This window comes from Callithrix jacchus, chromosome 7, assembly GCF_049354715.1.
Source record: "Callithrix jacchus isolate 240 chromosome 7, calJac240_pri, whole genome shotgun sequence".
NCBI lineage: Eukaryota > Metazoa > Chordata > Mammalia > Primates > Cebidae > Callithrix > Callithrix jacchus.
The window spans coordinates 8,374,848-8,396,185 of record NC_133508.1 but is presented as its reverse complement, the minus strand read 5'-3'; the positions used below and the strand labels follow the sequence as shown (position 1 = coordinate 8,396,185).

The 21,338-nt window shown below is 44.2% G+C and overlaps 1 protein-coding gene across 4 annotated transcripts; it reads right to left on the bottom strand.

Annotated features, from left to right (window-relative positions):
* Nucleotides 1-4,553: 4,553 nt before the first annotated feature.
* On the bottom strand, nt 4,554-19,712 carry TUBAL3 (tubulin alpha like 3). Of its 4 annotated transcripts, XM_035306743.3 has the most exons (5): nt 19,672-19,712; nt 19,463-19,525; nt 15,357-15,600; nt 9,278-9,430; nt 4,554-7,754 (listed from the first exon to the last, which is right to left on the bottom strand). In XM_035306743.3, exons 1-5 carry the CDS (start codon nt 19,672-19,674, stop codon nt 6,814-6,816), a joined length of 1,404 nt encoding a protein of 467 aa, XP_035162634.3. In that variant the 5' UTR covers nt 19,675-19,712; the 3' UTR covers nt 4,554-6,813. The 4 variants fall into 4 exon arrangements, with proteins under 4 accessions (XP_035162634.3, XP_054114416.2, XP_054114418.2 ...); XM_054258441.2 differs by lacking the exon at nt 19,463-19,525; XM_054258443.2 differs by lacking the exons at nt 19,463-19,525; nt 19,672-19,712 and adding an exon at nt 17,080-17,271.
* Nucleotides 19,713-21,338: the final 1,626 nt, after the last annotated feature.

Sequence of the window (21,338 nt, the reverse complement as noted above, 5' to 3'; positions counted from 1 at the left end):
GAAATTCCCAGCATTCAATCAGACATTTTATACAACTTCAAAAAATGTGAAATATACAAGTTCGAGAGTAGTTAATGTTAAACTAAAAAGACATTTACATATGTCAAGAACCTAAGGAATATAAAATCTAATCAAATGATGGAGCTAGCTACCTTCATAAGAATTACAGATGTAATCTGACTTGAAAATTAGATAATAACATGACTCACATCTGAGTAGGCTAAGAATGAAGGGAACGCTTCATTCTTTAGTTAACGAAGTTCTTGTGATAGACGACTGCTAGGACTCCATTAGAGTTGCCAAGAGCAGTCAGAGCCTGATCAATATCATTAAAAAGCCTCAGCAAGCTAAGAAAGCAAGAGACAAAACATTAATCTGTGTAAGGTAACCCTAAAGCTGTGGGATGACGTATTGTTTTCTGCAAGGGAAAGCATATTTAATATTCTTCCCCCTTCCCACTTCAGCTATCATTAGCCAGTGTGAACCTCAAGTCATCAGCTTGAATCTCCCCCACTGCCATTGTTTTTGTTGCCTACCAACACCTGGGTCAGTCCACCTTATTTCTTTGTTTTAATTTTGTTTTTAGACAGGGTCTTGCTGTGTCGTGGAGGCTAGAGTGCAGTAGCGTGATCACAGCTCAACGCAGCCCCGTCCTTCCCAGGCTCAAGAGATTCTCCCACCTCAGCCCCACCTTGGCCTCCCTTAGCACCTCATTTCTTGGTTATTTTAGCTCTTGGCTCATCTGTCTTGCTCACAGGGCTCCTGTCTTAATTTGTGGTGATTTCAGTACACGTGTAGATGACCTCTCCTACACCCTGGCCCCCTCAGTTCCTTAAACATTTCCACTCCCGTGACCCTGACCCACATCCTGCCTCACCACTCACTCCCATGACTTTGTCATTACAAGTCACAAACTTTCTGACCACCATGGCCTGTCTTTCCAGCTTCCCCTTCCTAGGACAGCAACTCCAGCCATCTCTCAGCCCCACTGATGCCAATAATCCACGGGTCCTACTATCTTTTCACCATCCCTCCTGCCACTTCCCGACCTCTCCTCCCTCCTTGCCAGTCTAAACGCCAGGGTGGATTTTACAATCGCTCACTGCGCACATCTGAGATTCCCTCGTTCCACATTTGCCTTGCCTTATTCATTCAAACACGCCATTCTTCCTGCCCTTGAACCCTTAAGCTTAACACAGCTTAAAACCCCACACACACACTCACACACACCACACCACACACCACACACACACCACACATGTACACCATACACACAGCACACCACACACATGCCCCACATACATGCCACACACACACCACACCACACAGACACGACATACACACATCACACACACATCACACACCACGCCACACACACACACCACACACCACACCAAACCACATACACACAAAAACACCACACACCACGCACACATACACACCCCACACACACACCATACACCACACACCCACATACATCACAAATATACACACATCACATCATACACATACACCACACTATACAGACACCACACACACACACACACACACACACACACACACACGGACTGATCACACCTTAGAATCCTCACTGGACTCCTTAGATGGGCTCTTGAGATGGCCCAGCGTTTATGCCACACTCCCTTCCCCCACTCCTGCTCCTACTATCCTAGACTTTCACTCATTTTCTTCTCTCCTCCCACCTCTAGGGTATCCTTCCCCTTCCAACCTCAGCTGGTGACTTTACTCCCTTCACGTGAAGAAAACATTTCAGAAGCACCATTTCACAGAAACCTTACCGCGGTGTCTTCGCCCTGAGAGCGCCTGTCCTCACACACTCTGCCTTCCTGCCTGTGGAGTTAGATGAATTGTCCGTGTTTCTGCATAGGACGACCTCTGGGTCACACTCGAAGTTCCCTCCCCTCTCATCCACCTAAGACATGGATCCAACAACCTTTCTGTCTTCCTCCCACATCACCGATGCCACCTGCTCCGCTGCGTCATTCACACTAGCAAGCAAACCCATTTTTCTTTCTCCAATGCTAAAAACAACGCCTTTTAAAAAATCAAAATGAAGACAGGGTCCCACCGTGTTGCCCAGGCTGGTCTCAAACTCCCGGGATCAAGCGATCCTCCTGCCTCCACCTCCCAGAGTGCTGTGATGACAGGTGTGAGCCACCGCAGCTGGCCGAGAGCTCTTGACCTGTCACCTCTTCCATACAGTAGCACATGACTGTGCTTCCTCTTACATCGGAGCAGCACTCTGACGATGTCTCTGCACTTGCTCTTCTTTCATTCTCCGTTGAACCCCCACTAGTCAGGCTTGCATTCCTATCATTCCCCTTAGGACCGTCCTTTGACGCATGGGACCAGGCCCACGCCCCCTCCTGCGTAGACTTTTCTCCAACTTGCCTTTCAGGTTTCCTTCTCCCTCGGTGGCCCCCCTTCCCAAGTCTCCATCGCTGGTTCTGTTGCTGGAAAGGGATCCCCACCCAGACCCCACTAGAGGGCTCTTGGATCTCATGCAAAAAAGAATTCAGGGCAAGTCCACGGGGCAAAGCGAAAGCATGTTTGTTTGTTTGTTGGTTGGTTTTTTTTTTTTTTTTTTGAGTTGGAGTTTCGCTCTTGTTACCCAGGCTGGAGTGCAATGGCGCGATCTCGGCTCCCTGCAACCTCCGCCTCCTGGGTTCAGGCAATTCTCCTGCCTCAGCCTCCTGAGTAGCTGGGACTACAAGCACATGCCACCATGCCCAGCTAATTTTTGTATTTTTAGTAGAGATGGGGTTTCACCTTGTTGACCAGGATGGTCTCGATCTCTCAACCTCGTGATCCACCCGCCTCGGCCTCCCAAAGTGCTGGGATGACAGGCTTGAGCCACCGCGCCCGGCCAAGCATGTTTGTTAAGAAAGCAAAGGGGTGAAGGAGCAGCTCCTCCATAGACAGTAGGAACACGTCCACCCCGGGTACAATGCTTGTTTATATATAAGATTTTAAAAAATCACGGAAGATGTCTTCTGCTACAAGGGTTTGTGATAAAGGATTAATTTTCTTAATTACTATTTTTTACAAGAATCAATATTATTATATTTAAAGCCAACTTACAAATGCTTCTGATCTCAAGATATCGGGATATCAGGACCCTCCCAAGTTGGGGTCTGTTTAGTAAATGTTATCCATCTGTTCCCTTAGCCATGAACATCTAGAGGCCAGGAATACCCAGCTTTCTGGGAGCACAGCCCAGCAAGTGCCAGCCCGTTTTCCTAGCGCTCACTCAAGATGGAGTCACTCTGGTTCCAACACCTCTGACAGTTCCTCTTGCCAGGAGTGTTTTCCCCTCAAATATCTGCGGTCTCCCTTGTCGCTCCTTGTCAAAGCCTTCTTTCTTTGGAAACTACAATGCCCACTCATTTGAAGCTGCAATCCGTTCCCCCTTACTGTCCTCTTTGTTTTCCAAGAGCACCTGCCATCTTTAACCTGCAGTATAATTGACTGACTTACTGTGCTTACTGTCTTCCACCCACCCCCTGCTTCACTGCAACAGAAACTCCATGAGGGCAGGGCTTGTTTCTGTTTTGTTCAGTGCTGCATGCCCCGTGCCTGGGACTCTGACGAGCACTCAATGAATCACTGTAAGTGAATCCATTAAATAAGGGTGTGCTGGGGCTCCTGTGAGAAGGAAGCTGGACCATCTTGACATTTCAAATACAGCGTTTATCATACTGAAGAGTGTTTGGCCTAATGCAACCATACTCGGCTGTGTCATTCCAATTTTTAAAAGCATAAATGTCGTCAATAAATGTACACTTGTCACTTAAGTACAAATCTTAATCGCTTGTAGAAAGTTTTAGAACACCTAAGAGTACTTAATCACCATAGGTATAATTCAATTTATTAAATTTGTAAAGAATTATTTACAGGACTTAGGAAAGTTTGTCAATGTCCTCAAGAGAAAATAGAAGATATTAAATGTATAGGCAACCTAAAATATTTAAGAGCATCTAACTAAGACTGTAAAGGACACCCAAAATTCATGTGTGTTCCCTTTAAAAATGATTATACAAATTTTCTAGGCTTATAAATAATAAGATTCACAAGCTGAATGTAAAAGCTTAAGAAATAGTTTGGTTCTTATCTTTAGTAGATTATTAACTTTTAAAAACAAGATATATAGTCTTTTTCTCGATGTGTCAGTACTCATGTATACACACACACACACACACACACACACACCCCCAGCACTCAACTATTTAAGCACGTCACTAGTGCCCTCTAGTGGCTGAATGGAGAAAGAACACATGTACATTGAAGAATAAGTTTTATGTTATTTTACTTTATTTTTTTGAAACAGTCTTGCTTTGTTGCCCAGGGTGTAGTGCAGTGGTGCAATCATGACTGACTGCAGCCTCAACCTCTTGGGCTCATGTGATCCTCCCACCTCAGCCTCCCAAGCAGTTGGGACCAAAGGTGCATGCCTCGCCTGGCTGATACATAATACATATTTTGTATGTACGTACGTAGATACATACATATATATATACATATACACACACATATTTTGTATTATATATTTTATATATATATATAAGCACAGACAGGTTCTCACTATGTTGCCCAGGCTGGTCTCGAATTCCTGGACTTAAGTGATACTCTTGCCTTGGGCTCCCAAAATGCTAAGGTTCCAAGCGTGAGCCACTCGCCTGGCCAACAAATGTTAAATACTTAGTAAAAGCCTAATAAAAACGTAAGCCACTATACACGACATACAAATTACATTTTTTTCGTCAATGAGTACTTGCCACAAATTTTCAGTGCAGTGATAGATTTCATGGTGTGTCTCCACTGTCCATAAACCCTGGGATGGAACAGACCAGGGCTCTGGAAGCTCAGGGAGGACACAAGGAAGATCCTGGAAGGCTCCATGAAGCAGGTGCACTCAAATGGGGCTCTAAAGTAGGAATCACATCTGCAGGAAATTAAAACACTGTACCCTTGGTGGCCAGGCGGCAAGCCCTTTTGCTCAGTAACAGTTTTCTTCACACTTCAATGAAGAGCCAGCTATAGACACCATCAGTCTATATTGGATACAGTGAAGAAACGCTAATGTTGACCAAATCATTCCTCTCGTTTGGGAAAAGTAATTTTTCCTCCACATGTTTGATCAGAGCAAGTCAGAGACATGAGAATGAGAGTCATGTTTCTTTCCCTGTTGCCACACCAGGAATCCTGGCACACCTTGATTAACAGGCTCTGTGCTCCAAACAGAACCCTGGAATGAGGTTTTGTGTGAGCAGAAGTTGAGCCCTTGGAGTTATGTTTGGAAGTGGAGTCCAAAGGGGACACAGCCAGATACTTAGAGACCTGGGGACTGAGTAAACCTCAGTGAGAGTTGTCTGTGCTGGGGTAAACACCCTTCTGGCACTGAAGAGTGGCTAAATGTCATCTCCACCAAACGTGACCTCCATGGTGAGGATGATTTCAACTGAAAGCAGGCAAAAGGGTCCAATGTTTGAGTACGACTCTCAAGGCCACATCTCAGGGAGGGACTTTAGCATGTAAGAGAATCTCCCAAGGAACTGTCAAAAATGGAGGGTTGTACTTTCCACTCAATATTGCTGAGAACCTGTAAACACTCTAAAAAATAGATCTTACACACACACACACACACACACACACACACACGAGAGAGAGGGTCAGTTTTTGAGTCCAAGGGCACAAGCAAAAAGTACTAGCCTTGTAGTTTGAGGAATCTCAAAACAGATACACAACTTTATGCCTCCAGCCAAGGCTTTAGTGTCTCCTACCTTCCGACGTCTATCTGAGCCACAAGCCTGTGCGCAGTTGAAGTCAAGAGTCAGTACAGCTGGAGGGCGAGGGCTGACAGGTTAAACAGCGCAGGCAGACGAGGCTCGCAAGGATTGTCTACCATCCATCCAAGGGCAACAGCTGAGCCCGACCCAGCGCCTCTGCAGCATCTACGTCGCCTTAATTCCAAGAATCAGTGAAAGTAAGCATTGTGGTTACTTAAAACCTCACTAGTGGTTTTAATGCATTTAGAGCTTTGTCCAGAGTAAATTATTTTCTCAGATTGGAACTATTCAGTACCAACAATTAATTCCATTGAGTGTTTTTGTGAATGTCAAATTCTTAGGGCACAGCCTCTCCAGCCCCCAGGATTCCAGCTTAGCAAGTCAACAATCTGCATTTTTATTAAACTTCTGCAGTGACTGGCACAGTTAGGCCGGTGAACTTTGAGAACACCACTTCCGGGACAGGGCTGTCACCTCCGACCTGCGGGACACCCAAATTCAAGTTTTAGAAAGACTTTAGTTTGTTTACATAAAAAGCAAACTGAGCCCTTTGGGTACATATTTAAAAGAGGAAAAAGAATCATACTGACAATATTTATGATTCAATCAGTATAAAAATATAGACATAGGGGAAGAAACATTTGTAATCAACATGTGCTGTTTCATACTTCAGGTACCAGAAAGGAAAAGCATAAACTTCAGGGTTTCATAGTCTCTTGGTTAAACAAACAAAAAAAGAAACCCCACCTAGAAGTGACCCAGCAGTTCAAAGGATGCTAAGCTTCCACAGGCTCCCGGGGAGCAGAGCTGACTGGTACCAGTAGCCCTGGAAATAATGCGTCCGTGGTTGGTACTGACCCACTTAATTTCGTGTGGAACGTAGAGTCTTGCCTGATTTGATTTCGTTTTTCTTCTCATCAGGGGAATTACCCACTCGGCATATAACAGCTTGAACAGAAAACATGGCGTTTGAGCTTGACGTTCCCTTGCACCCGTCACACATGCATCAGACACTCTGCCCCGCTTCCTCGTAATCCCTCTCCAGGGCCGCCAGGTCTTCCCTGGCCTCCAAGAATTCCGCTTCTTCCATGCCTTCTCTGATGTACCAGTGCAAAAATGCCCTCTTGGCGTACATGAGGTCAAACTTGTGGTCCAGGCGGGCCCAGGCCTCCACGATCGCCGTGGTGTTGCTCAGCATGCAGAGGGCCTGGTGGGCTTTGGCCAGGTCCCCACCTGGCATCACCGTGGGCGGCTGACTGTTGATGCCCACCTTGAAACCCGTTGGACACCAATCTACAAACTGAACAGAGTGCCTGGCCTTCATGGCTGCGATTGCTGCACTCGCTTCCCTAGGGACCACGTCCCCTCTGTAGAGTAGGCAGCAGGCCATGTACTTCCCAAGCCGAGGGTCACACTTGACCAGCTGGTTGGAGGACTCAAAGCAAGCAGTAGTGATGTCTGGCACGGAGAACCGCTCATGGTAGGCTTTGTCAGCAGAGACAATGGGAGCAAAGGTGGTGATGGGGAAATGTATTCTCGGGTAAGGTACTAGGTTGGTCTGGAATTCAATTAGGTCCACATTCAAGGGCCCTTCAAACCGGAGGGAGGCAGTGACGGAAGATACTGCCTGAACCATCAGCCTATTGATGTTGGCGTAAGAGGGGCGTTCGACACCGAGTTTGTGATGGCATATATCGTAGACGGCCTCATTGTCCACCATAAAGGTACAGTCTGCGTGCTCTGTGGTGGAGTGGGTGGTGAGGACAGAGTTGTAGGGCTCCACCACGGCAGCGGAGACCCTGGGGGCTGGGTAGACTGAGAACTCCAATTTCGTCTTTTTGCTGTATTCTCCTGTGAGCCGCTCCATTAAAAGAGACGTAAACCCCGAACCAGTGCCCCCTCCAAAGCTTCGGAAAATCAAAAATCCCTGAAGTTCACCACACTGTTCTGCCTGACGAAAGTAAACAGGAGAATTTAGAGAATTCAGCTGATGAAATCCAGAAGCAGAGAGCTGGACCGTGGGGTAGGATACAACAGGTTTCCCCAAAACACAGACTTTCACAAAGGACTCAGTTGCCATTGTCAACTCCACAACAAACACAGCAGTTTGGGTTTTTTTTGTTTGTTTGTTTGTTTGTTTTTTTTTGAGACAGAGTTTCACTCTTGTTACCCAGGCTGGAGTGCAATGGCGCGATCTCGGCTCACCGCAACCTCCGCCTCCTGGGTTCAGGCAATTCTCCTGCCTCAGCCTCCCGAGTAGCTGGGATTACAGGCACGCACCACCGTGCCCAGCTAATTTTTTGTATTTTTAGTAAAGACGGGGTTTCACCATGTTGACCAGGATGGTCTCGATCTCTTGACCTCATGATCCACCCGCCTCGGCCTCCCAAAGTGCTGGGATTACAGGCGTGAGCCACCGCGCCCGGCCCCACAGCAGTTTTGAAATACTCTCAGGGGTACTTCTGGAGTAGGCAAAGCACTTCGGAGCTTTACTACAAGCAGAGTCTTCCACTGTCCCCTGTGCGTCTGTGTGTGTGTGATCACAAGCAAGGCCTTTATCAACAACGAACAACATGGGCCGGGCGCGGTGGCTCACGCCTGTAATCCCAGCACTTTGGGAGGCCGAGGAGGGTGGATCACGAGGTCGAGAGATCGAGACCATCCCGGTCAACATGGTGAAACCCCGTCTCTACTAAAATACAAAAAATTAGCTGGGCATGGTGGCGCGTGCCTGTAATCCCAGCTACTCAGGAGGCTGAGGCAGGAGAATTGCCTGAACCCAGGAGGCGGAGGTTGTGGTGAGCCGAGATCGCGCCATTGCACTCCAGCCTGGGTAACAAGAGCGAAACTCCGTCTCGAAAAAAAAAAAAAAAGGAAAGAAAGAAAATGACAAAACACTGGAGCAAAATAACATTCCCCCCACTTCTATGCTCCATGTGGCATGCTGGCGTAAAAGGCGTTGTAGGAGGAAACAAATATGCCAAACACCAAAACCCTTGCTTGGCAAAGGGTCTCCAGACTCAGGCCCTTAAAGAGGAGTTGACTGTCAGTAAACAGCCACACAACTCCAGGTAGGGCGTGCCTCTTGCCAACTTCATAAGCAGTAAACAGCCACACAACTCCAGGTAGGGCGTGCCTCTTGCCAACTTCATAAGCCGCAGTTACTCTTGGAAAATGACAGGTTTTAGAGTGTGTGAGAGTGTCTCATTACAAGATAAACCCTGCTTTAGGAGAAGCAAGGATGATCAGGTGATCAGGACCCCAAGTAAGTGTAAAGGTTTCCATCCCCTTCCTACTAACAAGGGGTAATCAAAGCTAAGAGGAGGACCCCTCCCCATTCCGAGCACCCAGGCCAATGCCCAGGGAGAGGTGGTTGGTGGCAACGGTGACAGCAGATAATGCTGGTGAGTTCTGCCACAGGACCCCACATGCCCCAGGCACAGCCCCCTTGGAGGAGAGTGGGGAGCCACTTGCCAGCTTCCGGGTCCTCTCCAGCACAAGGTCGATGACCTCCGACCCCACAGAGTAACGACCCTGCGCGTAGTTGCCGGCAGCATCCTCCTTTCCGCTCAGGAGCTGCTCGGGGTGGAAGAGTGAACGGTGCTGCCCCGTCTGGATCCCATCTGCAGAGGGCGAAAGGAGGTCAGTGCTCTCAGTGCAGTTCAGCCGTCCACCTTCCGCTAGTCCTCCTGGGCCCTCCCTGGACCTGATGACCCCCATGCTTTCTCTCAATGCTGTGGTCCAGGAATGGAATTCAGATAGTGCTGAATTAGCCTGTCTTAGTCCAGGAAAGGGTGGAATTCGTTACATATACATGGAAAGTGTGTTTTTCCACCATGCACCCCTGATTAGTTTCCCAGGTCTGCCAAAACCAATGACGACAAATGTCATGGCTTAAGACAAGAGGAATTTAATTCCTAACAGCTCCGGAGGCCAGAAGTGTAACACCGAGGCACTGGGAGGCTGGTTCCTGCTGGAGGCCCCAGGGAATGCCAGGTCCAAATGTCTCTCCTGGCTCCTGGTGACTCACAATTCTTAGTGCTCCTTGGCTTCTCACCTCTGGCATACAAGCTTTTCCCCTGTATGTGTGTCTGTGCTCTCTCTTGTGATAAGGACACAATTCTTCAACATTAGGGCCCACCCTAAAATCCAGGAGGACTCATTCCAACCAACCACATCGACAAAGACCCTGTCTCCAAATGAAGTCACACTCTGGGGTTCCAGATGGATATGAATTTCTGGGGACACTCTTCAACCCACTGCCCACCCACCCTACAACACATTGGCATTTGAGACAAGTATTTTTATCTACAAATAGCCAACTGCGTGCTGGAAAATCATACAGAAAGGCATACCCAGGGTGCGGTGGCTCACGCCTGTAATCCCAGCACTTTGGGAGGTTGAGGCAGGTGCATCACCTGAGGTCAGGAGTTTGAGACCAGCCTGGCCAACATGGTGAAATTCTGTCTCTACTAAACATACAGGAAATTAGCCAGGCATGGTGGTGGGCACCTGTAATTCCAGCTACTCGGGAGGCTGAGGCAGGAGAATGGCTCGAACCTGGGAGGCAGAGGTTGCAGTAAGAAGAGATCACCCCATTGCATTCCAGCCTGGGCAACAAGAGTGAAACTCCTTCTCAAAAAAAGGAAAATAAAATAAAATAAGTTTTAAAAAAGAAAGGCATATCCATCTTTTAAATCCACTTTAAAAGAGGATTTAACAGGGAAGGCATGGCAAACTCAAATGCCCCCACGACCCAAATACCATGGGCATAAATGCATGACACAGGGAAATTGGCATTAAGATGTTGGCAGTATCCAGTACAACTGAGGGCAACCCTTGCCAGGCCTCATTGCCTTTTAAAACCCTGGGCAGCATGCCCTACTCCCCACCTTAGAATTACTCAAATAGCATTATTCCTGATGATTAAGCAGCAGTGTTTCAGGACTAAGTAGGCTTTGGGACTGCTGCCCTGGTTACCGCGGGATACTGCATTGCTTAGTAGTTAAATGCATGTTTCAAGAATCAGTTTCCTGGGTTCCTATCTTGCTTTCCTTACTAAGCTAGAGAGAAGTTACTTAGTCAATGATTTTAGCTCATAAATAAGGATTATAACAAGACCTACCCCATTGAGCTGTTATGAGAACATAAGGCACAACGCACGGCCCACATAACAACAATTATAAGGAAGAATGACGGAACTGGCTTCATGACATGCATTTATGCAGATTTACCTCATTATACACCACAGCCTTGGCACCAGATAGCCGAGCCAGTCCTAGGAGCTCACAGCCTAAGGAGAGACGCATTGTGTTTCTATTTAATCAGAGCAAGATTGTTCTTTCAATCCACCGCGCCTTCCTGTGCATGAATTTCTAAACTCCAATTTTGCAACCTCTCAAATAATATTTATTAAATTTCAGTTTAAATAATGTTTAACTAGCTTACATACAAACCTCCCCCAGAACTAGGATGTAAAAGATATATTTATAAACGAGCTATAAGTGAACGTGTAATTCTGGGTGGACTATTTCCTTCTCTTCTGAAGCTATAAGGCTAAATTCCAACTGGGGAGGTAATTTACAGAAGCTTCCTTCTTCATGACAAAGTTGAATCGGGATCTTGAGGGTCAATAAGTTCATACTTTTTTTTTTCCATAAAATTCATTCTCTCAGAGGTTAGTGGTTGCACCACCTGCCATTCATAAGTAACCAAGCCTTCCATTCGAACTTCCCGGGCTCAGGTTGCCCAGGGGCCTCAGTACCCAGCATGATGCCCTTAATACCCTCAGAGACTTCAACGGTTTTGAACATTTATATGACAGCTCCTTAGCTTCCTTAACTACAGTGCCATTCAGCTGCCCCCCACTTCAATCATCACTCAGAACTCTCCCACTTCCAAAATCTTAAACTCACAAATTCCTTTCTCTGACCACAACTTCCTTACTTTGCCCTAACTTCACCCTTGAGCCTGCCCTGGACCATCTTCCCAGCCTCATCCCCCGATTTGCGCTCCTGCTCACCTATGTCTGGCCCCGGTGAACTCCTGGTTACACTTGCGGCATTCCTTCGTGGCTCTGAATTTGCAAATGCTGTCCCTTCCTGAGAGGGTGTGTGAGGCTGGGTGTGGTGGCCCGTGCCTGGAATCCCAGCACTTTGGAAGCCCAAGGTAAGAGGATCATTTGAAGTCAGAAATTTGAAACTAGCTTGGGCAATATAGTGAGACCCTATCTCTACAAAAAACAAAAAATTGGCCAGGCGTGGCAACTCACATCTATAATCCCAGCACTTTGGGAGGCCGAGAAAGGTGGATTACTGGAGGTCAGGAGTTCAAGATCAGCCTAGCCAATACAGTGAAACCCCATATCTACTAAAAATACAAAATTAGCTGGGCCTGTCATGTGCCTGTAATCCCAGCTACTCAGGAGGCTGAGGCAGGAGAATCTCTTGAACCTGGGAGGCAGAGGTTGCAGTGAGCCAAGATCATGCCATTGTACTCCAGCCTGGGCAAAAAGAGCAAAACTCTGTCTCAAAAAAAAAAAAATTAGCCACATGTAGTAACATGCGTCTGTAGTCCCAGCTACTCAGGAGCCCAAGGTGGGAGGATTGCTTGAGCCCAGGAGTTCTCTGGCCTATGATTACACCACTGCACTCCAGCCTGGGTGACAGAGCAAGACCTCACCTCTCTCTCTAAAAAACAAACAAGCAGACATATTTGATGACTCGCTGGTTACTCATTCCCTCTGCCTTGCAGAGCAAGCTTGTCTGACCCACAGCCCACAGGCCACATGCAAGCCCAGGAGGGCTCTGAAAGCAGCCCCACACAAATTCGTAAACATTTGTAAAACATTACGAGATTCTTTTGCAATTTTTTAAGCTCATCAGCAATTGTTAGCGTGAGTATATTTTATGTGTGGCCCAAAACAATTCTTCTTCCTCCAGTGTGGCCCAAGGGTGGCCAAATTATTGGACATTCCTGTTGTAGAAAGTTCTATTAAGTTATATCATATATAATAAAATTAATTTTTTAGTGTAGAAAATAGTCATACACTGGCAATTTTATATGACTCCACTTAAACAGTGTTGTTATAACTATTTATATTTTCTTCTTCACTAGATTAGGCTACTTTTCTGTTAAAAGGCAATAGATTTAATAAGAAGGCAAACCTGGGACCAAATCCAGCTCTCCTCTAATAGCTCAGTGATTTTTTTTCTTTTCTTTTTTTTTGAGACGGAGTTTCGCTCTTGTTACCCAGGCTGGAGTGCAATGGCGCGATCTCGGCTCACCGCAACCTCCGCCTCCTGGGTTCAGGCAATTCTCCTGCCTCAGCCCCCCGAGTGGCTGGGATTACAGGCACGCGCCACCAGGCCCAGCTAATTTTTTGTATTTTTAGTAGAGACGGGGTTTCACCATGTTGACCAGGAGGGTCTTGATCTTTTGATCTCGTGATCCACCCGCCTCGGCCTCCCAAAGTGCTGGGATTCCAGGCTTGAGCCACCGCGCCAGGCCTCAGTGATCTTAAGAAGTTCCTTGACCTCCCTAAGATTTCTGAAATTCCTCCTCTATAAATTGAGGATAACAGTGTCTCCTGACAGAATGCTGAATTAGAGGAACATACCTGGGCAGGTCCTCAACTAGTAAAGAAAGCTGCTGTGGACTAAATGGCTGTGTCCCCCCAAAATTCATGTGTGAATCCCTAATCCCCAGTGCGATGGTATCTGGAGGTGAGTCTTTGTGGGTAGCAAGTCATAAGGGTAAAGACTTCATTATGGAATTAGGGCCCTTAGAAGAAGAGACACAGGCTGTTTCTCTGCCATATGGGGATACAGTGAAAAGGCGGCCATCTGTGAGCTGGGAAGACAGACTTCACCAGAAGCCAAACACCGGGCACCCTGGTCTCAGACTATCAGCCTCCAGAACTGTGAGAAATCAACAACTGTGGTCTAAGCTACTGGGTCCATGGTGTTCTCAGACAGCCATCCGAGCTGACCAAGACGGGCATCTTCACATCAAGGGCAAAAATCAGCAGTTACTCACCTTTGTACTCCCCTCACCCAGCTGGAATGTTTATGGGGTTGCATTCAATTCCTTCTTATCATGACCTTGAATTCATCAGCCTCTCCTTTTCTCCACCCCTCCCACGACCTCTCAGCCAACAACCAGCACCCAGGGGCCAGCGATGCAAATGAGTGACTTTCAAAGTGACCCCCCAGCTCCCACATGAGCCTTCCTAGCTAGTACCGCACAGAGCAGAGGGGAGCTGTTGCCTCTGAGCCCCACCCAAATTGTAGATTCAAACCAGTAATTATTATTGCCTTACACCACTAAATGTAGGGCCAGGCACAGTGGCTCATGCCTGTAATCACAGCACTTCAAGAGACTGAGGTGGGCAGATCACCTGAGGTCAGGAGTTCAAGATCAGCCTGGCCAACACGGTGAAACCCTGTCTCTACTAAAAATAAAAAAATAAATAAAAATTAGCTAGGCATGATGGCATGCACCTGTAATCACAGCTACTGGGGAGGCTGAGTCAGGAGAATCGCTTGTACCCAGGAGGTGGAACTTGCAGTGAGCCAAGACCACATCACGGCACTCCAGTCTGGGCAACAAGAGTGAAACTCTGTCTCAAAAGTAAAACTGTAAAAAACCACTAATTGTAGGCAAAGTTTACTACACACCAACAAATGAAGTACAACAGGAAATGCAATCAACCCCACCCTCTAGCTTTTCTCTTAAATCAGTAAGAGCCCCTCTCGCGCCGTTATTTTTCTAGCCCCATTTTAAGAGTTTTTGCATGACATATTATGAAGCATATCATTAGTAATCATAAAATTGTACTGTTTTTCCCATAACTAGAGTATATATTTGCTTCTCGTTCTTTGGGATCCTTTTCAAATATTCAACTCTTTTAAAGCAGCTATCAAAAAACTTTCCGATTCTTTGCCAGTGCCTTCTAGCAAATAGCTCTTGAACCCAAGAAAAGACTTTGTGTTCTGTTATAATCCATGTGTGGATCAATTAGCAGGTCTTAATTCATTTCATCACATAGCTAAAGGAGGCTAACCTAGGCCAAGCACAGTGGCTCAGGCATGTAATCCCAGTACTTTGGGAGGCCAAGGTAGGTAGGTCACTTGAGGTCAGGAATTCAAGACCAGGCTGGCCAACATGGTGAAACCCCATCTCTACTAAAATACAAAAACTAGCCAGGCCTATAATCTCAGCTACTCGGAGGCTGAGGCAGGAGAATCGCTTGAACCCAGGAGGAGGAGGTTGCAGTAAACTGAGACTGCGCCATTGCACTCCAGCCTGAGAGACTCCGTGTCAAAACTAATTAATTAATTAAAATTAAAATTGATCAAGGCTAACCTAGTCTTCCCTTTAGGTGTGTTTGTCAGGTTAATCGCCCTAAATGGCCATTGAGTAAGCCTCTACATTTGGGAAAGGTCCATGTGATTTCATTCAGATGGACCCGTATAATCTGATCATCCCACCCACTTGATTTGTTTGTGTGATCCTGTTAAGTACACTAGAATGTGACGTTTATGGTACCTATAACAGTTGGCTCCAAGTCCACGAAGAGTGCTCTAGGCACATGCTTCCCAGCTCTTATCTCCTGGAAGAAGGTATCGAAAGATGCATTTGTGTGCTCCATTTTTGCATTTTCCAGCTGATTCTGTTGACTGTCGAGAACAACTCCGTCTGGCTGGATTCCATGTTCCAGGCAATAGAGTTCCCAGCAAGCATCCCCAATCTGGATGCCAGCTTGACCGATGTGGATGGAAAGGCACTCCCTCTGAAATAAGCCATGGGGGTTGGAACTGAGCAGGTGTTTAGGCAACAGGAGATCTGCTATTCAGCACTTCCAGTTACAAATGGCAGAAACCAAGCTCACTTAAGGACACAGAAGAATGTGTAATAAGGATAATCAAAAGTGTTTCATGGAAATGAAGAGCCAGAGTACAGCTAAGCTTCAGAGACAATTAAATAGGGATTTAAATTCCATTAAAATGTTTATTTGAACAACATAAATTAAGCACCTACTCTGCACTAAGCTTGGAATTAAGACAAATACACACAGACACTTATAACGCAAATCAAAATACAACTGCTTTCACTTTATTCCTTTAAAATAGGTGAGGGGTGTGTGTGTGTGTGTGTGTGTGTGTGTGTGTGTGTGTGTGTGTGTAGTTATATATATCAGCTGGACTTGTCTAGAAAGAAAATCAGCTAGTTTTTGGAAAGAAATAAACCCAAAATCAATATAGAGCCTTGTCAGGTACTAAAACTCATTGCAGACAAATGTAAAATGTTATCTTTACCATTCATGTGCACTCTGAATAAGGATGGATATATATACTAAACTTAAAACTAGTGGGAAATTTTACAAGGCAAAATGCAATAGATTTAACAACTCCAAAATGTAAAAGCTTTATAACAAATATATAGAGATAAAAATTGATTTTTACATATATCAACTTTCTAAAAAAAAACTTGAGACATCCACTAGATAGGCAAATGATATAAACAAACAAATTACTAAAGAAAAGACTCTAAAATGCAAAGATGCAGGCTAATGGCATTCACAGCAACATAATTCATAAGCATGAAACCCAAAAACTAATCTACTTAATCTAACCATTCATAGATTGCTGGGCATTTAAACGATGGTAGATCAATGCAGTGGCATGTTCTGCAGCCCTTAAATGTTCACCCAAAAAAGAGATGTATGACATGGGAAATGCTTATGATGCCACATTAAGTAAAAAGCATATAAGATACATAATTATATATAGAGGATAATGTCAAATATCTTCAAAAATAGGCATAAAAATCTAAAAGAAAATGCATCAAGATAATAAGTCTCGTTATATTTGGGTAGTGATTTTATTTTCTTGTCTAAACTTTTCTATTTCCTCCACCTTCACAGCGTTCACACTCCCCCATCTCACTTTTAAATCATCTTTTTTTAAAGGCAAACAACTATTCTGTTATTTTAAACAGACGATGATCTATTCTTTTAAGAGAGGGAAAGAAAAAGCTAAATCCTAAAAAGTCTAAGGTGATAGCAATCGCTGATCTTAACATTGCTGTGGTTTGATTGATAGTGGCACTGAAACAGTCTTGTAGAGGGAGACCCTCCGGTCTCATCAGGACCCTTTGAGCTGTTCGAACAGATAAGCTGAGGGGAACCCCTTCCCTTGTTCATGTCTACCCTGCCTCAAAGCCTGAGATTCTATTACTGAAATACCCCAGGCCTCCTGTCAATCCTGACCTGTGGTCTACACAGGGGTCCCCAATCCCCAGGCTGAGGACCAGTACCAGTCTGTGGCCTGTTGAGAACTGGGCTTCTCAGCCGGAGGTGAGCGGCAGGTGAGTGAGCATCGCTGGCTAAGCTCTATCTCCCATCAGACCAGCAGCCAAATTAGATTCCACAGGAGCACGAAACCTTTTGTGAACTGTGCATGCAAGGGATCTAGGTTGTGTGCTTCTTATGAGAATCTAACTAATGCCTGATGATTGGAGGCGGAACAGTTTCACCCAGAAACCATCCCCCACCGCTGACTCCACGGAAAAATTGTGTTCCACGAGACTGGTTCCTGGTGCCAAAAAGATTGAGGACCATTGGTCCACAGAGACCTAACTAGTCAGAGGGAAGCAGGGACAGGGCTCTGGCTGGCCACACCCCTGCAATCTGACTTGGACTCTGTTCGTGTCCAATGGCATCAAACCTTTGTACTTTGTATCTGTAATTCACAAGGCATAACACAGCCCTCTTTGCTTCATGACCAGTTCAAGTTCACTAACTTAGTAGGGCTTCCATCTTGTTTCTTTGCTGAGCAACTAACAGTCTCTCCTGACAAAGGCATGGAACTTAATTAACTTAATTTAGAAAGCACTTTGCTTAGGACCAACTAATATTCCACCTCTCAGAACATAACATTCTGTTCTAAACAGGCTTCAGATAACCTTAGTCTTATTCCTCTCCCCTCCCTCCGACTTAAAGTGCTGTAAATACACTAGCTGCTGTAATCTGATCAAAACTTGGGTCTCTAAATTTGTTACAATTTTTTTAAAAAGAGGGTGAAACATTGTTTCTACATCATTAAAACCTCTTACTTTGTAAAGTTTACGTGTAGATTTCTCTCTCTTCTCCACTGGCTACCACCCAGCCCTGTGCCACAGTGACAAGGAAAATTCAGGTGTACCTGTGGTATTTGTTCACAATATTCACAGTAAAAATAATCACTAACATTGAAAAAAGATTGTCCCTCTTCACATGATCTGTTCAAGCAACTCAGAAAGCAGAGTGATGCTGTTCTTTTTGAACTCAGCATGAAGAGCCTGGCCTAACGAGCATCCTCTGTCCAACAGTATAGAAGACTATCTTCACCTTATTCTTCTCTTAAGGAGCTTAGCTTATAATATAACTCTGTCCAAGAGTGTAGAAGACTATCTTCGCCTTATTCTTCTCTTAAGCCTCTCCATTTTTTCCAAATTCTCTATTAAAATACTAGTCACACTGGCCGGGCGCGGTGGCTCACGCCTGCAATCCCAGCACTTTGGGAGGCCGAGGCAGGTGGATCACGAGGTCAAGAGATCGAGACCATCCTGGTCAACATGGTGAAACTCCGTCTCTACTAAAAATACAAAAAATTAGTTGGGCACGGTGGCACGTGCCTGTAATCCCAGCTACTCGGGAGGCTGAGGCAGAAGAATTGCCTGAACCCAGGAGGCGGAGGTTGCGGTGAGACGAGATCGCGCCATTGCACTCCAGCCTGGGTAACAAGAGTGAAACTCCATCTCAAAAAAAAAAAAAAAAAATTAGTCACACTATAAAATAGAAGATGATAAAATGCCCACTGAATGTCAGAACTGATAGATCAGAGTACATTATTAAATGCTGCTACAAGGATTACTTGAATTACTAGAAAAGCGTAACTCTTAATTAAACTGTTAATGTTGAGATCTCTGTAGCTGACACGCAGTTGTAAGGAGTAACTGCGTATCAATCTACAGAGATCTCAACATTAACAGTTGAGAGCTTGTAGGAAGATCCTTTGCATTCCCCCACCGGAAATATCTTGCAAGACCATAATACAAAATCACACCCAGAACGCTGACATTGATAGTCAAGATACAGAATATGCTATTATCTCAAGTCTCTCTCATGTTGAAAGTCATAATTTTTAAAAGCAAAACAATTTAAACATTTTTAAAAGGTTGGACAGAGAGGCCAATGGGGTGAGAAATCAAAGATGAAGCAGTTTGGAATGTTGCTTCCATTGAAGAAATAAAAATTCAAATATACTGAAAAACTAGCACAGAAGAAAATAAAGCGGAAGTGGATCTGAAAGGTAGTCCCCAAACAGAATTATTGTAAGTTACTCTAGTCATGGTGGTGCCAAAGAACTAAACTCAAGGAAGGAAAAGAAGATGTCTGTGCACTTTACCCTGCCAAGCATTTATGAGGCCAGCGATGGTTACCTAAGTCTGAAGTCCTCAGAAACTCTTAACAGCATAATGAAAGATGAAGCAATTATTAAAGAAAAATCAGCACTCTGGGCCTAAAACAAAGGTGAAAACTAAAAGGAGGGATTTTTGCTTCAGTGCTTCAATTAATGGCAGTGAAATACTACCAATCAACTGAGCTTTACCTTGAAAGAAGCAGCACCGCAGAGGAGCAGATTACAGCCTGTCCACATCTGCTCCCAACCCATCTACATGGATATTGAAAGAAGCAAATGTTTCTTTACAAATTTCTTCTCTGACATTGCAATTTCATCAAGAATTGTTTGCTGTGGGAAAAGGCCCAAATATGATGAGTAAAATTTCGAGAACAATGCACAGGCATGTAGCCACTTACCATGCTGATGAGAACGGCCCCTCCTGCCCTGTAGTAATGATGGAGGAGCCTCCCAGCTGAGCTTTATCACAGGGCCCGGAAATAACTCCACCTGAGGGCTGGAGCGTCTTTCACTTAAAGCAGTACAGCTTCTTTTTAGTTTTTCAGTTATCTGGTCTCCGAGTAGCTAAGTTGGGCCAAAACAACCTGGGATAAAGTTTGTACACAACTACAGATGAACTACTGAGAGCTCATCCAAATCTGCAACCAACTTACACTTATGTTGAAAAGAACATGTGTCTTTTAAAAATCCGCTTTTGGGTTAAGAATTTATTTAGCATTGGCACGGAAAAAGGAAAGAGTATGAGGAAAACTTGCTACAACAGTAAAGTAGCTTTTTCTATTGCATGAGTACTACGCAAATATCTTCTCAAACAAGTTTAAACAATCCCTGAATACATGGAGTAAACCAAGACGTGTCCTTTTTACTTCTTTATGCCCCTATTCATGCCCTCAGCTACCGCCACATCCAAACATAGGGGAATTTTCTATGTTTTTATTATTATTTTCTTTTGAACTTTTCTCATACATAATATATACCTATGTTATTTTTTATTAATTGCACTAGGATCAGATAACACATCTTAACTGATTTTCCTTTTTATATACTTGCTAAAACTTCCTTTATATTCTACTACACGGTCAATTTTGGAAAATGTTCTGTGTTGAAAACAATGCACATGCTGCATTTGTTGGATGCAATGTTTTAGATACATTGATCATTCAATCACTCTATTAAGTCAAACAGCTATATTATGTAGTCCAAATTTGAGTATCAATTATTTCAAAAGATGTGTTAAAACTTTTCATTATAATTTGAATTTGACCATTATTTCTTTTTCTGTCAATTTTTGCTTTATATATTTTGAGGCTGTGTTATGAAGAGCATATAAATTTTAAATTATTAGATTTTCAAAAACTTTAAATTTTTTTATTTTTAAATGACCCTCTTTATGTTAATAATGTTTACCTTGAAATTTTTATGATTAAATATTAATATTACTACTTTAATAGAGTTTTTTTGGTTCACATTTGAATGATGGTTTTTTCCATCTTCTTACATTCTTAGAAATTCAAAAGCTTTCCATATTCTCATATTTGGGATGTGTTGTTTGTATGCATGACGTAATTGAATTCTTTTTCTATTTTTATATTTGAATGGGAGAATTTAGTTCATTACATTTAATACAATAACTAATATAGTTGGGTTTAGATGTAGAGTACTATTTTATTTTGTGCTTTCTACTTGTCTCCATTTTCTGACTTCTCTTTTCTTCCTGATCTTCTTTTGAATTGATGACACGTTATTTTAGCACAGCAATAGTTTTATTACTCAGTAATCAAAATAAAATGTCTGTTACTCAAGAATCTTGGTTTCTACCAGTTCTTCCTCATGACTTTGAGAACACCTTATAGTGTTCTCCAGCTGTTTTCTCCTGAACTTATAAATTATACTTTCTCTCATTTTGATCTCCACAAAGTCAATCCTATCTGCCTCTGTTGATAGATAGGATGCTAAATGTTTAGCATACTGGTAGTTCCGTATAATAAAAGGAAAAAATAAGCCAGTTCCATTTTATAAAATCAGAATGACATTTATGTTGTTGCTGTATCAAATATTCTTTCAT